Raw genomic sequence first — 12,838 nt, 5'->3', positions numbered from 1 at the left:
AAGGATTTGGGGGTAACTTCCAACAGAAGAAAGGCCAGATTTCCCAAATCCTGCTATTGATCAACCAGTGCTAAACAAAGCAAGTTTCCAAAGTGAAAGTGACATAAATGCAGAAAGAGTTTTAAAAAAGAAAATGTTTTTATAAATTTTAAAAATTGAGTTACAAATTGATGTATGGTTACTTTGATGAAGAACAATATATGAAAGATGTGGTTTTTAAGGATTTTGAAAGTCCAAAAGAGAATTTCATATTCTGAGAATACCTGCTTGTAGGTTTTTCTTCCCATGTTTGCAATTATTCTATTCTTTAAATAATTTTCAGATTTTCATTTTATGGACCATACTTGACATTATGTCATGTTGTTTTGCTTTGGCTTTATTTTGTGGTAAAATACACATAACATAAATTTACTATTTTAAAAAAATATTTATTTATTGCTAGAGAGAAGGGAATGGAGGGAGAAAGAAAGGGAGAGAAACATCAGTGTGTGGTTGCCTCTTGTGCACCCCCTACTAGGGACCTGGCCTACAACCCAGGCATGTACCCTGACTAGGAATTGAACTGGCAACCTTTTGGTTCTCAGGCTGGCACTCAATCCATTGAGCCACACCAGCCAGGGCAAATTTACCATTTTAACCATTTTTAAGTATGGCATGAAGTATTGGGTTGGCCAAAAGATTCATTTAGTTTTTTCCATACATTGGCTCTAGTAGTGCTTACTTTTCTTTAACTTCATTCAAAACAGTTTTGTTAGATTGTATTGTGACAGCTGTCATATTAGCGTGCATTTTTAAAAAACTTATCAAAGTTGGTGAACTTCTGTGTAGCCATTTTAATATTGAAGATGGAAGAACATGTGCAACATTTTTGGCATATTATGCTTTATTATTTCGAGAAAGGTAAAAATGCCACTTAAACGCAAAACAAAAGATTTGCATTGTGTATGGAGAAGGTGCTGTGGCGGATCAAGCATGTCAAAGCTGGTGTGCGAAGTTCCTTGGTACTACTGACACTTTGGTCAAGTGCACCTCTGCTGTGGGCTGTCGTAGCATTGGAAGATGTGTAGCGGCACCTGGCCTCTACCCTCTAGAAGCCAACAGCAGGAGATGGCCGACGTCCTCACAATATCCAAGTCGATAAAGGTCCTGGTGAAAATGAAAAGTGTGTCTTTCATTTTATGGAAAAACTAAACGGACTTTTTGGCCAACCCCATCCATTCCCATTGCTGTGCAGCCATTGCCACCATCCATCCCCAGAACTGTTCCATCACCCTGAACTGAAAGTCTGTCCCCATTACACAGTTACTCCCCACGCCCCTTCCCCGCAGCCCCTAGGAACCAGTGTTCTACTTTCTGTCTCTAAATTTGACTGTTTGGGGCACCTCATGTAAGTGGAATCATAAAATATTTGTACTTTTGTGTTACTTTGTTTTTTTAAATTTACAAACTGACCATAAGAACTGGTGATAGGATTCATGAGAAAATTTTTGTTTCTGTCTTCAAGGGAAGAAATAGGTAAAAGCATCTTCTGATATCTTAGAAACTCTTTCAGATAATTGGAGAAAATTAAGAGCTATTTTAAAAAGTAGTATAGATAAAAGCAACATTAGAATTATTAATGTTTAACTTGACAGATGACATTTCTGTTCTAACATTAAACAGCACCATTGCACTAAATTATGTTTTTCTAATTTCATAAGGATGTGGTTGATGCTGTATCACACACACACACACACACACACACAGGCCAAATCAACACACACCCTTTTCTTCACTTTTCTTTAGCCCCTGCCCTTACCAACTCCACATCTGCCTTTTGCTGGAGGCACAGGTATCCTGCTCGGCCTCCAGCCCTCATGGGTAAATGTAAACAAGGAATTAGAACTCCAGCAGCTTTCTTCCTCTGTGTTTAATATATTTAAACCTCAAACCAAAAGAAAAACTAACTTTCTTTAAATAGCACCTACTGGCCACTTGAACATCATCTTTTTTACTTACCTGACAAATGTGTACCGACTATTGGTTAAAGCGGGCATTGCTTAAAAAGGGAGATGGATTACATTAGCATTACAGTTAACTTCACTTTGGATCGTTCTGGAACTCTAGGCAAATCATGGTTGAGATTACAGTCGTGGTTGGCTCTGTTTTAGGAAATGATAGTGAGACCCTTATTAAAGACGACAGAGTTGCTGGGAGTCATGTTAGACCCTAACCTAGATTCTCACAGAGCCTCCTCGCTTCGTGCCCTGAGGGAGCACAGCTGACATGTGGAATAGTTGTGGTGAATGTGTTTTTTGATGAAAACAGATACTGTTTTTATTTGCTGTTGAAATTTTTAATCACCTGTTTTTAGATCTTTTTTTAGGCTAACAATAAAAAGTAAACAAGTTTTGCTCAGATATTTTACTCAGTGAACTTCTGTTGCAGGTTCTGAAAACACCTCTAATGAAGACTATCAAAGCATTGCCTTGTATTTTGAAGGAGAAAAAAGGCATTTTCAGGCTGGAAAATTCTTCTTGCTGTGTGGCCAATATTCACGAGTTAGTATTTGCCAAGAAAACATACTGGGCTCCGCAAGAATGATTACAGGAAATGATGAAAAATGTATTATGTTCCCAGACACCCAGATTTGAAATCTCAAATTCAACTTTAAAATCTCTCTCCCACAACCAATCCCATTCTTCTTCATAGTCTCTCTCACATCTACCTCTCTTCATTCTGACTGCCATCAACTTAACCCAAACCCAGGTCGCCTCCCTCTAAATTATTGCAACAGTTGCCTATTTTCCCTGTTTTTAGTTTCTCTCTGTATCACTTCTTGAAGGAGTGATACTTTGTTCCCAAAATGGTACTCTCAGAGCTTAAGGGCCCTCAGGGGTCACCGTGTTCACAGAAGAAGTAAACAAGTGGAGCTGGGGGGAAAGCTGCGTGTCCACGTGTGGCAGGACGGGAACTACGGGGTGGCACCTGTCTTGTCTAAAGGGCATGGCTGCTGCTCACCTCCACAAGACTGTTGCCATTCAGGAGTCCGGGCCCAGTCGTGCCAGGTCATCGGATTTTTAACAAGAAACAGAAGTCTGCGTCTCCCAGTCTTAAAATATGGCACTATTTTCAAAGCAGCAGTTGTGTGTGTGAATTTGCCTTCAGGCCATCGATTTGCTGTTTCTGCCTCTCAGATACTAATCCAAATGCCTTCCACAATTTGACCAACCCTCCTGAGCTTCCCAGTCTGCCATCCAGCTTTTTTGTTGAAGAATCCTACATTCCCACTCAGCTTTTCCCATCCTCATCTCCCAACTGGATTCCTCTCTACCCTCTCCCCTACTTACCACAGTCTTTTAAGCTGTTATTACCTTAAATTTCTTTGTAGGCGTGGTGGTATGACGTTCAGGAGTTAGACGGTTATGACTTAAAATAAATAGTCCCTTATGTTATCGTCACATCACACCGTCGCCCCAATTAGGTTGTACGTAGTACAGAAAGATGCCGTATCACATCCTCCCTGGTCATTGCCACAGCCTCTAGCACAGTCTCATATACACAGTAGCAGGTCATCCGTAAATATTTGTGGAATGAGTAAATGAATGAAAACAAATCTTCCTACTGAAAGAGGGCACATTTTTTATTTTCATCAGAAATCAGAACTAGATTCTTCAGAGTGTTAACTGGGTCCTTCTATTTTAAACTATAGTCAGCCCTTTATATATTTTAAGATCCAGTACTGTGCAAGCCCCTGAGATGAAGATACTTTCACAAACTATGATTACTTTGTGTGTGTGCAAGCTTTGTTTTTCTCAATGTCAGAGCAGTGCAGAGATTTTGAATTGCTATACAATTCTCATTTCAGGCACTTAAACACTTCCTAAAGTGTCCAAGCTCAGAAGATAATGCAGCAATAGAAATGGCGATTGAAACTGTAAGTAAACTGTAATGAAGCTTTCAAGAAAGCCAATATTTTTTTAAACTTTTTGAGATTTTCAAACATATATAAAAGTGGACCAAACTATATAACAAACTCTCATATACCCATTAGCTAACCTCAACAGCTGTCAACACGTGGCCCGTCTTATTTTGCTCATACCCCCACCCTCCTTCCCTACATTATTTTAATCCTCACCCGAGGATATGTTTTATTGACTTTAGAGAGAGGAGAAGGGAGAGAGTGAGAGAGAAACATCGATCGGTTGCTTCCCGTATGTGCCCTGACCAGGGATTGAACCTGCAACCTTTTGGTGTACTGGACGATGCTCCAACCAACAGAGCCACCCAGCCAGGGCTCCCTATGTTCCTTAAAAGGTTTTACTGAAACATCCAAAAAGCATATTCTCTGTGTGTAAAAAAAAAAAACAAAAACAAAAAACAGTTTTTGATAAAGCAACTTTAAAAAGCTACAGTTTCTAAGGATAGGTTTTTATTAATGGTGACTCCACAAAATGAAATGAAGAAAGACCCTGAGCTGTGTTTTGGGCACTAGCCAACAGGAATTTTTGCATTTTTAAACTTTATTTCCTTAGCAGATTATTTGTCTTCTCCCCCCACCTCTTTCAGGTCTAAGATTTGAATTTACTCCTTTTCCTCCTAAACAGGTTGGTCAGGCCAAAGATGAGCTACTGACCAGTCAGCTGATAGACCACCTTATGGGGGAGAGCGACGGCATGCCTAAGGTACTGACACGTTTTTTTCACTTGGGTTAGTATCTTAGGTAGCTTTTACTTTATCTGCCTTGTTTTTGCCTGTTACGGCTTTTGCATCATAGACATGAAATTCTCTCTGAATGTAGTCTCAGGTCAGCCGGGCAGACCCTGCACCTTAGAGGTTACTGGGCACGTCCTCTCTTTGAAATTAGCATTGCAGCCGGTGAAGTAGCCACATCCCTCTAGGCAACAATCCTCGCCGCCCACCACGTTCCCAATGTTATTATAGAGTTTCATTTATTCTAGGACTGTGAAAAATGATTATCAGAACTGTGACTTAGCACTGATTCCTAAAAGTTAGTGCACTTTGTTCATATTTCAAAAATTATGGTAATTAATAGATATCATATTTAGCATAAAAGTAACTCACTAGAAATATAAAGTAAAAATAAATCATTAGGAATCTATTTTCACAATAAGTGACTCTCAGAGTTCGTGCAGAAGTCCGTCTCCTCTCAGTCCTGATGAGGACAGACGCTACGCCCCTGAGAATGCTCCCAGGTCTTTTTCTCCCCTTTGGCCTTGGAGTTCAAGGGGATCTGTTTGTGAAGGAACTCAAGTCACAGGTCTGGAGAGAAGGGGCTAGGATGTCACACCTGGAGAGGATGGTTAACTGTCCCGATCCCCAAATCTGTTATCTGTGCCTTAGAGACAAAGGCCCTTAGACCCAGGGGGGCCAGGCTAGCCTGTCAGGGGCGCAGGCCCTTAGGCCGTTCTAAACCACCTCCCCTTTCGTCCACTTACCGTAATCATCAGGAAATCGCACTGAGGAGGTGAAACTGTCAGAAGTTTAGGAGAATAGAAACTGAAAATACTCAAAGGCCAAAGAAAATTGTATAGGCCAGAGAAATTTATATAGATGTAAAAATTGTTGTAATTTTGTTGAGCTGCTACATCGTGTAAGAACACGTTTCATTCAGAGCATGTGAGAGAGAACTCTACGGAGCAGCATTAGGGACCCGGCCCTGGAGAGGGAGGTCCTGCGGCGCATCCGCTTTCCATCGATGGGACTGTGTAGTTGTGTCTTCCTCCCAGGGAGGCTATGCATTTTTAAACGAGCTCATATTTCTCAAGTACTTAGAATACTAACTGGCACATCTTAACTCTAAATAAATATTTGATAAACAAATTCTTTGTTCATTCGGTTCTTTAAAATCAGCATCAACCTTCAGTTACTGGAAAGTGAATGTGATCCTAACTGAAATGAAGAATTTTAGGTGTTTCCCTCCTTAGCTAACGAAGCATGTGACGTTTCCCTAACGGTTTGTATGGCAGGATGCCAAGTACCTGTTCCGCCTGTACATGGCCCTGAAGCAGTACCGAGAGGCCGCCCGGACGGCCATTATCATCGCCCGAGAAGAGCAGTCTGCGGGTAGGTCCCTGATGTTCATGTTTTTCTCCCCAAACGGGTAGTAGAAGTAAGCTCCCCAAACCGTCCTCCACCCAGGGAAGAGCAGCCCGATTCTAATCTAGGCTTGCTTTGAAGCACGAAGACTAGGGAGGCGACCGTTTTATTCTCAGGAAGTAAGAGAAATAGTTCACCATCACAAGGGTGAAGAAGAGCTCCACTCAGGCCGGCTCCAGCCAGGTGCTGGCCCTCTGCGCCTTCGGGGCCACACAGCTGCTGTCCCTGGACAACAGCTTCTCTGACCTTCCGGCCGCCTACACTCACACAACACTTTCTTTCCACCTGTGTACTTGACCTTAACAGTAGAAAAGATGTCAGAAGATGGAAGGTGTGTTGTTATTATCGACCTGGTTCTTTGTAACTTGCAGGGGCTGTTTATAGAATCTCCCTAATGGTTGTGCCCACGCTTATGCTCTGTGAATACTTACTAAGTCAGAGAGTTCGTCTGGTGTCTTTGCTCATATTTGTGAGCTGATTCCTCTAGAAGTTAATAACTATGGAATGCAAATTGGAAAACATGGAATTAAATAAGTGGTTACTTTTTCAGCTTATGTTTAACACCCACTTCTGTCAGATACATGCTAGCAGCTCAGGATTCAGAGAAAGGAGCCGCCGTTCCATTCTCGGGGACGCATGATCTGATAGGACAGAAAGGTGTTATGTAGGGTGATGGTACCGGAAGAGAAAGAATGGTTAACAGGACACCAGGAAAGGAAAGGGGACCCACCTGACCCTGAGGGTTGGGGATGGAGATGAGAGGAGGAGACAAAAGCTTCCGCTGAGCTTTGAAAGGAGGAGACAGCAGGAGATGGAGGAGAGAGGGGTGTGTGGGGAGCGGAAGAGCCTGAAAGAACACACATGCTGAAGGAATGGGGACACGGGGCCCTGACCGTGCCTGAGCGGGAGGGGCGGGCAAAGACCAGGAAGGAAATGTAGGCACAGGCAGAGATCCTGAAGGGCTTAAGTCCTCTGATGAGAAAGTGGCACTTGATCCCTCAGGCCTGGGACAGGTTTTATGGAGGGGTGTGGCCCCAAGGTTTCGGGACACGGGGTGAGGTTTGAGTCTTTCAGGGGAACACTGGCATCAGAAGGGAGGCAGGAGACACTCAGGGGGCACACTGGTTAGTGCACGCCTGCAGCAGGTGACAGGAAGCTGTGATGGGGGCCTGGGAAGAGAGGCTGGCTTTGGGAGACTCAGAAGGTAGACCCAGAGCTTGGTGACCCCTTGGACTTTGGAGCCAGGTAGATGCCCTGAGGAAGAGGGAGACGTCTAGGGTGACACCACCATTTTCTTCCTGAGGCATGATGGTAGTACCATCAGTTACGATAGGAAAACCTACTAAGTTACTTTATGCAAAAAATTATTACAATACTGCTAATAACATCGCTAAGCCATCTATAAAATGAGGGCCCATAGAAAGTCCTCAGGATTCATCCTCTACAATATGTCATTTTACCACTTTTTCAAGGAAACTATCGGAATGCACATGACGTTCTCTTCAGCATGTATGCAGAACTTAAATCCCAGAAGATCAAAATTCCCTCGGAGATGGCCACCAACCTCATGATCCTGCACAGTTACATACTAGTCAAGGTGAGGCCCTTTGAGGGACCGGGGGTGCAACCTGCCAGACGTGTATGTGTATCTGTTGGGGTTTCCTGTGGGCACCTGTCCACTGGAGTGATTTCCTCAGTCCCTCTATTCTTAGGTGAGACATACTAGATACAGAATAATTATGCAATAGCCGCCTTTTGTGTTCAAAAAAGAAAAAAGTAACATACACTCATTTCAAATAAAAGTCAGAACATATACATATTTTTAGAACTAGCAGAAGCAGCCTCCTGAAGGAAACGGGGCGGGTGCAGAGGAGGCAGGACACCAAACCGAGGCCAGGGCCGGGGGTGAGGGGAGAGGGCTCTCTGCGCATCTTTTTCATGTCGTTCTCATTTTGGAACCTGTGACTGTATTAGCTGGTCAAAAATAGACCTACTAAAAACGTTTTTGTTTAACCCAAGCTTGCTCGTTTTTTCTAAGATAGTGGGTTTTATAGTTCCACCAATTTTTTGTAAACAAATTCGACTGGGGTAGAACTGACATGTACCACTGGTTTCGGTGTCACCATGATTCGGTGTCTGTCCGACGGCGAAGTGACCGCCGCCGCATCAGTCCAGTTAGCGCCCGTCTCTGCACAAAGCTCACTTTGGAGCCGGGGCTCCCGAGTGTGCTCTGCACTATCGCTAACTGTAGTCACCGCGCCGCACACACTCCAGCTTACCCCTCCTTCCCAGCTCTCACCTGTGTCCAAGTACATCTTCCCAGATGAATGCCAGTTCTCCGGCCGGACCACACGAGCTAACTGAACTCCGAAGGTTCCCAGCACGGCGTGGTCACGTCCCGGATGATCGAGACCCTGGTCCCGGTCTATGCAGGCGCCGTCCAGCAGAACTTTCTGAGCGGGTGGACGTGTTCTGTGTCTGCCGGGCAATGTGGCGGCCACTGGCCTGGCTATATGACACCTGGAATACAGCTAGTGTGCGTGGAACTGATAAACTAACTTTTTTTATTTTATATAATTTTAATTTTTAAATTTAAGAAGCCACATGTAGCTGGTGGCGACCAGGTCAAACCTCACAGATCTGTAACACTGATTATAAGGGAAATTTTTGAATTCCAACTTGCAACCCCCAGAGTACATTTCCCTTCGGAGCAGTAGGGGGTCAGACAAAAAGGAGTAGAAAGGGGGGCAGTCTTTACAGCTTCAGACAGGAGTGGTGGCGCCAATGTCCTCCGGGCGGGCACACAATCCAGCCAAACGGGGGTCTTTGGAGGTCGAGGGGACAACAGAAACAAGCTGGTGGGAGATGAGAAGCAAATACAGGGATTCCTGTACGAGCCCCTCCAGGACCAGGGCTTTAACCCCATTAGCCGGGGGGATGGTTCTCGCGTCCTTTTCCTCTGGCCCCAGGAGCTGGCTTGCCACCTCCATCAGACCAGTCACCTTCCCCTCCCACCAAGGAGCCCTGTCACAATCTCTCCCTCTGCTCTCATCTCCTATGCAAGCACCAAGCATTTTCAAGGTTTTCTAGGATTTTTAACTGCTTGTGATATTAAAGGGAAACTAACAGATCCTATTAAGAACAAATTGATACAAAAATGTCACAGGCATCTTGGGCCGAAAGGACTGGAGTCATCCACATTTCGGGGAAAATCGAGACAGCTTTGGCAGATGCTTCCTCCCTGGAGCTGGGACAGTTTGGCTGAAGGACAGCCAGAACATCTGGGTGTGGACGGCTGAGCTGGACAGGCTGAGGCCCATAGAGCAGCAGAGGGTGAGGGAGGACCAGCAGCCAGGGCTTCCCTGCCCTGCGTTAGATTCTGTTACTATTTGTTATCATGTTGCAGTGCTCCGTAAACTATACACCACTTGCTCAGCCCTGATGCCTCAGTCATCCCATACCCGCCCTTCACTTTCTGACTGAACATCATCAGTTCTGACTCCCAGTCTGCCCAGTCCTCTCTCTCCCCACCACCCCATCCTATGGGTTACCTCCTCTCACTTGATGCCTGCAGGGGCCCCAGGGCCCAGCCAGCAATTCTCCAGCTTCATCGCGGCCTAAGTGCACCCCACCACTTGCATCACAGACCCCCCCTGTACTTACCTAATCCCAGGCGCCTCCAGACATCGTTGCCTTTTGCTTATGGCAGACGGTGCCCTTTTCCTGTAACAACGCACCCTCTCTCTCTGCCTCACTAACAGGTTTCAGGTCTCACAGCAGCCTGGTAAAGTAGGTATTGTTAGTCCCTGAGTGCTGGCCAGTAATGATGGGCCAAGGGTTTGAACTCACAGCACGTGGTCTAGCTCACGGTAAAAAGTGCAGTGGAGAGTAGGGGTGAGGCCAGTGAGGCCGCGGGGCTGCAGGACTGCTGGGAGGGGTGAAGTCCCGGGGCATTAGCCAGGTGAGTGTGCAAGGATCTCATGATCCCGTTCAGGGTCACAATCAAGGAGTTGTTTATTTGGAGGAGTAAAGCATGAATTAGAGTTAATCAGAGTATCTAAGAAGAGGGTACAATGTGTTGTTTGTTTCAGATTCATGTTAAAAATGGAGATCATATGAAAGGGGCACGTTTGCTTATTCGGGTGGCCAACAACATTAGCAAGTTTCCGTCACGTGAGTACTGAGCAGAGCCTGTTGCCCACACTTCTGCGTTAGTATAGCATTCTGCATAGGAAGACCCACGCCCACCAACTCTGCCAGCCACTGTGCTCCACATACACGAACTCATCAACCCCACAGCAGCCTCGTGAAGTGGTGTAACAGGTCTGACAATTCACCAGGACTCTCTCAGCTCAGCCTGTGCCAGTGCTAAATTAGGCTAAGACTGATCACAGCGAAAAGACACAGAGGAAAACTGGCAAAGGGGAGAAACACATGGCTGCAGTCTGGGGAACAGGCGCGAGATTCTGGGGCCCCCCCACCCCACCAGGAGTCACACAGGGCACACGTAAGACCTCCAGGAGTGAGTTGTGTGACAACACATGTCAAAGGTGACTCAGTGCCCAGGGGCCGTATTGGGGGTTGGTCACACAGGTACTCCCTGCTTAGCATGTACTGACATTTCCAGACTCCCAGAAAGCAGGTGTTCAGCACAACCACATGGTTTGTGCGAGGAGTTCAGGCACAGTGAGCCACTCGTGTCAGTTCTGGAACAGCAGGAACGCCTCCAGAAATCCAAGTTCCCAGACGCCTGTCAAGGACCAGCCTCGCAGGCAGGTCTTTCCAAGGATAACGGTCTCCAGACTGCACACATGGGCACTATTACTATTTCCCATTTTACAGATAAGCAACGGAGGGCAAAAGAAGTGAAGTAACTCTTGCCCAAGATTACACTGTCAGCCAGTAAGTCTGTGGGCCAACCTCTGAAAAAGGGCCCCGTTATTCCAAAAGACGTATCATTACAACATTCTTCAGTGAACAGACTTTGTCACATTCTGTAACATAGGTCAACAAACTTTTCTGTCCAGGGTCAGATGTCAAATGTCCAGGGCTTTGTGGGCCACATGTCTGTCACAACTATTCAGTTCTGCTGTGCTGGCTGGACCCACACGGGAACAAATGAGCGTGACTGTGTTCCAACAGAACTTTTTTTTTTTGACACTGAAATTTGAACCTCATGTTTTTCAAAAAATATTTTGATTTTTTTCAACCACTTAAAAACGTAAAAGCCTTTCTTAGCTCACGGGCAATACAAAAACGGAGGGCCAGGTTTGGCCCACAGGCCACAATTCACCAACGCCTGTTCTCTGAATGAGTTCTTTTTTACATGAAAAAGACTTAAGACTAATTGTTTACCAGGCTGGCCAGTGGTGCAACAGGACAGGCACTTGTAACTGCTGGTGGGAGTAAATATTGGTACGGCCTTTCTAGAAAGCAGTTTGGCAATTTGTGCTCAGAGAATTTTTTTAAGGTCGCGTTCTTTGGGCCAGTAATTCTACTTCTAGGTATCTGTCCTGAAGAAACAGAATAAACGCAGAGAGGTTAGTGCGTGAAGACCGATCTCCCTCACCCATTCACCAGCAGTCCTGTCAGATGCAAAAACGCACGTCAGCGGTGTGGGAGGACACACGCAAAGTGACCTCAGGGGAGTGCAGGCCCGGTGGTACAGGAGAACAGGGACAACCAGGGAAAAGGCATGTTGATGAGCAGTTAGCCTGACCGCTCCAAGTTAAACAGATCCCGGCTCTTCCAGGGACCGAGCAATGTCAGTAGAGGCACTGTGCTTTCTGCTACCCGCTTTGTGTTGCAGACATTGTGCCAATCCTGACGTCTACTGTCATCGAGTGTCACAGAGCAGGCCTGAAGAACTCCGCTTTCAGCTTTGCAGCAATGTTGATGAGACCCGAGTACCGCAACAAAATAGATGCCAAATACAAAAAGAAGATTGAGGCGATGGTCAGGTAGGCAATGAGAACAACTTCCCTGTCTAATAACAGTTCACAAATGTCTTTTTCAGAATGTGGCTGCTCATGTGCAGGCTCAGTAGACAACGGATGGGCGGGGGTAGCAGTTAGGACTACATGCAGCTACCAGCAGCAGAAAACCCAACGTGGCTAGAACAGGCCGGGATTTACTGACTCATATACAAGGTGCTGCTTGCTGTCCAGGGCTGGTGCCGCTGGGTCCTGATGACACTAAGGACAGGTCCCCCTGTCTTCCGGCTTTGCCATCCGGCACATAGACATCTCCTCCTCATGCTTGCCTGGTTCTGGTGGTCTGCCACAACTGCAGACATCACATTCCCGTGCACGGCAGGAAGAAGAGGGAAACTAAAAGGAGAAAAGGTCTTTGCCTTTCAGAAAGGACACACCCCCAGAAATCCCTCTCCATCTCACTGGCCAGCACCCTGCCACCTGGCTACCTTTAGCCGCAAAGCAAACTGTTGAGTGAAAACAGTTCGGCTGGCAAGGAAGATCGGCTGTTACAGAGGCAGCAGTGTCTGCCACAGAGGGACAAATGGTGACTGTTTCTCAGTGTGAGAAGCTTGGTAACTACACAGCCCACTGCCAGAAGAGAGCTCACTTCCAAACCCTGTGTAGGTCCAAAGGCACATAAGGCATGTCCTCACTTCGCACAGCAGTAAGGAGCCTGGTTTTCCAAACACTAGGGAAGGGTAGCAGTAGTGTTTACAGAAGGAAAATTAATGGCAATCATACAGTTATTCCATACTACCTCTTGT

General features: G+C 45.8%; 1 protein-coding gene across 2 annotated transcripts in view; it reads left to right on the top strand.

The window, feature by feature from the left end:
• WDR19 (WD repeat domain 19) overlaps window positions 1–12,838 on the top strand; it is a 70,145-nt gene that overhangs the window by 50,566 nt on the left and 6,741 nt on the right. For both annotated transcript variants that reach the window (XM_024573713.3, XM_045182608.2), the window contains exons 27-33: window positions 2,428–2,540; window positions 3,848–3,916; window positions 4,587–4,664; window positions 5,970–6,066; window positions 7,572–7,696; window positions 10,191–10,272; window positions 11,909–12,059. In XM_024573713.3, the coding sequence (XP_024429481.2) occupies window positions 2,428–2,540; window positions 3,848–3,916; window positions 4,587–4,664; window positions 5,970–6,066; window positions 7,572–7,696; window positions 10,191–10,272; window positions 11,909–12,059 (715 nt within the window). The remainder of the gene's footprint in view (window positions 1–2,427; window positions 2,541–3,847; window positions 3,917–4,586; window positions 4,665–5,969; window positions 6,067–7,571; window positions 7,697–10,190; window positions 10,273–11,908; window positions 12,060–12,838) is intronic.

The sequence above is a fragment of the Desmodus rotundus genome, chromosome 4, assembly GCF_022682495.2.
Source record: "Desmodus rotundus isolate HL8 chromosome 4, HLdesRot8A.1, whole genome shotgun sequence".
In the NCBI taxonomy this organism is placed as follows: Eukaryota; Metazoa; Chordata; class Mammalia; order Chiroptera; family Phyllostomidae; genus Desmodus; species Desmodus rotundus.
This window is presented reverse-complemented; position numbering and strand designations above follow the sequence as displayed.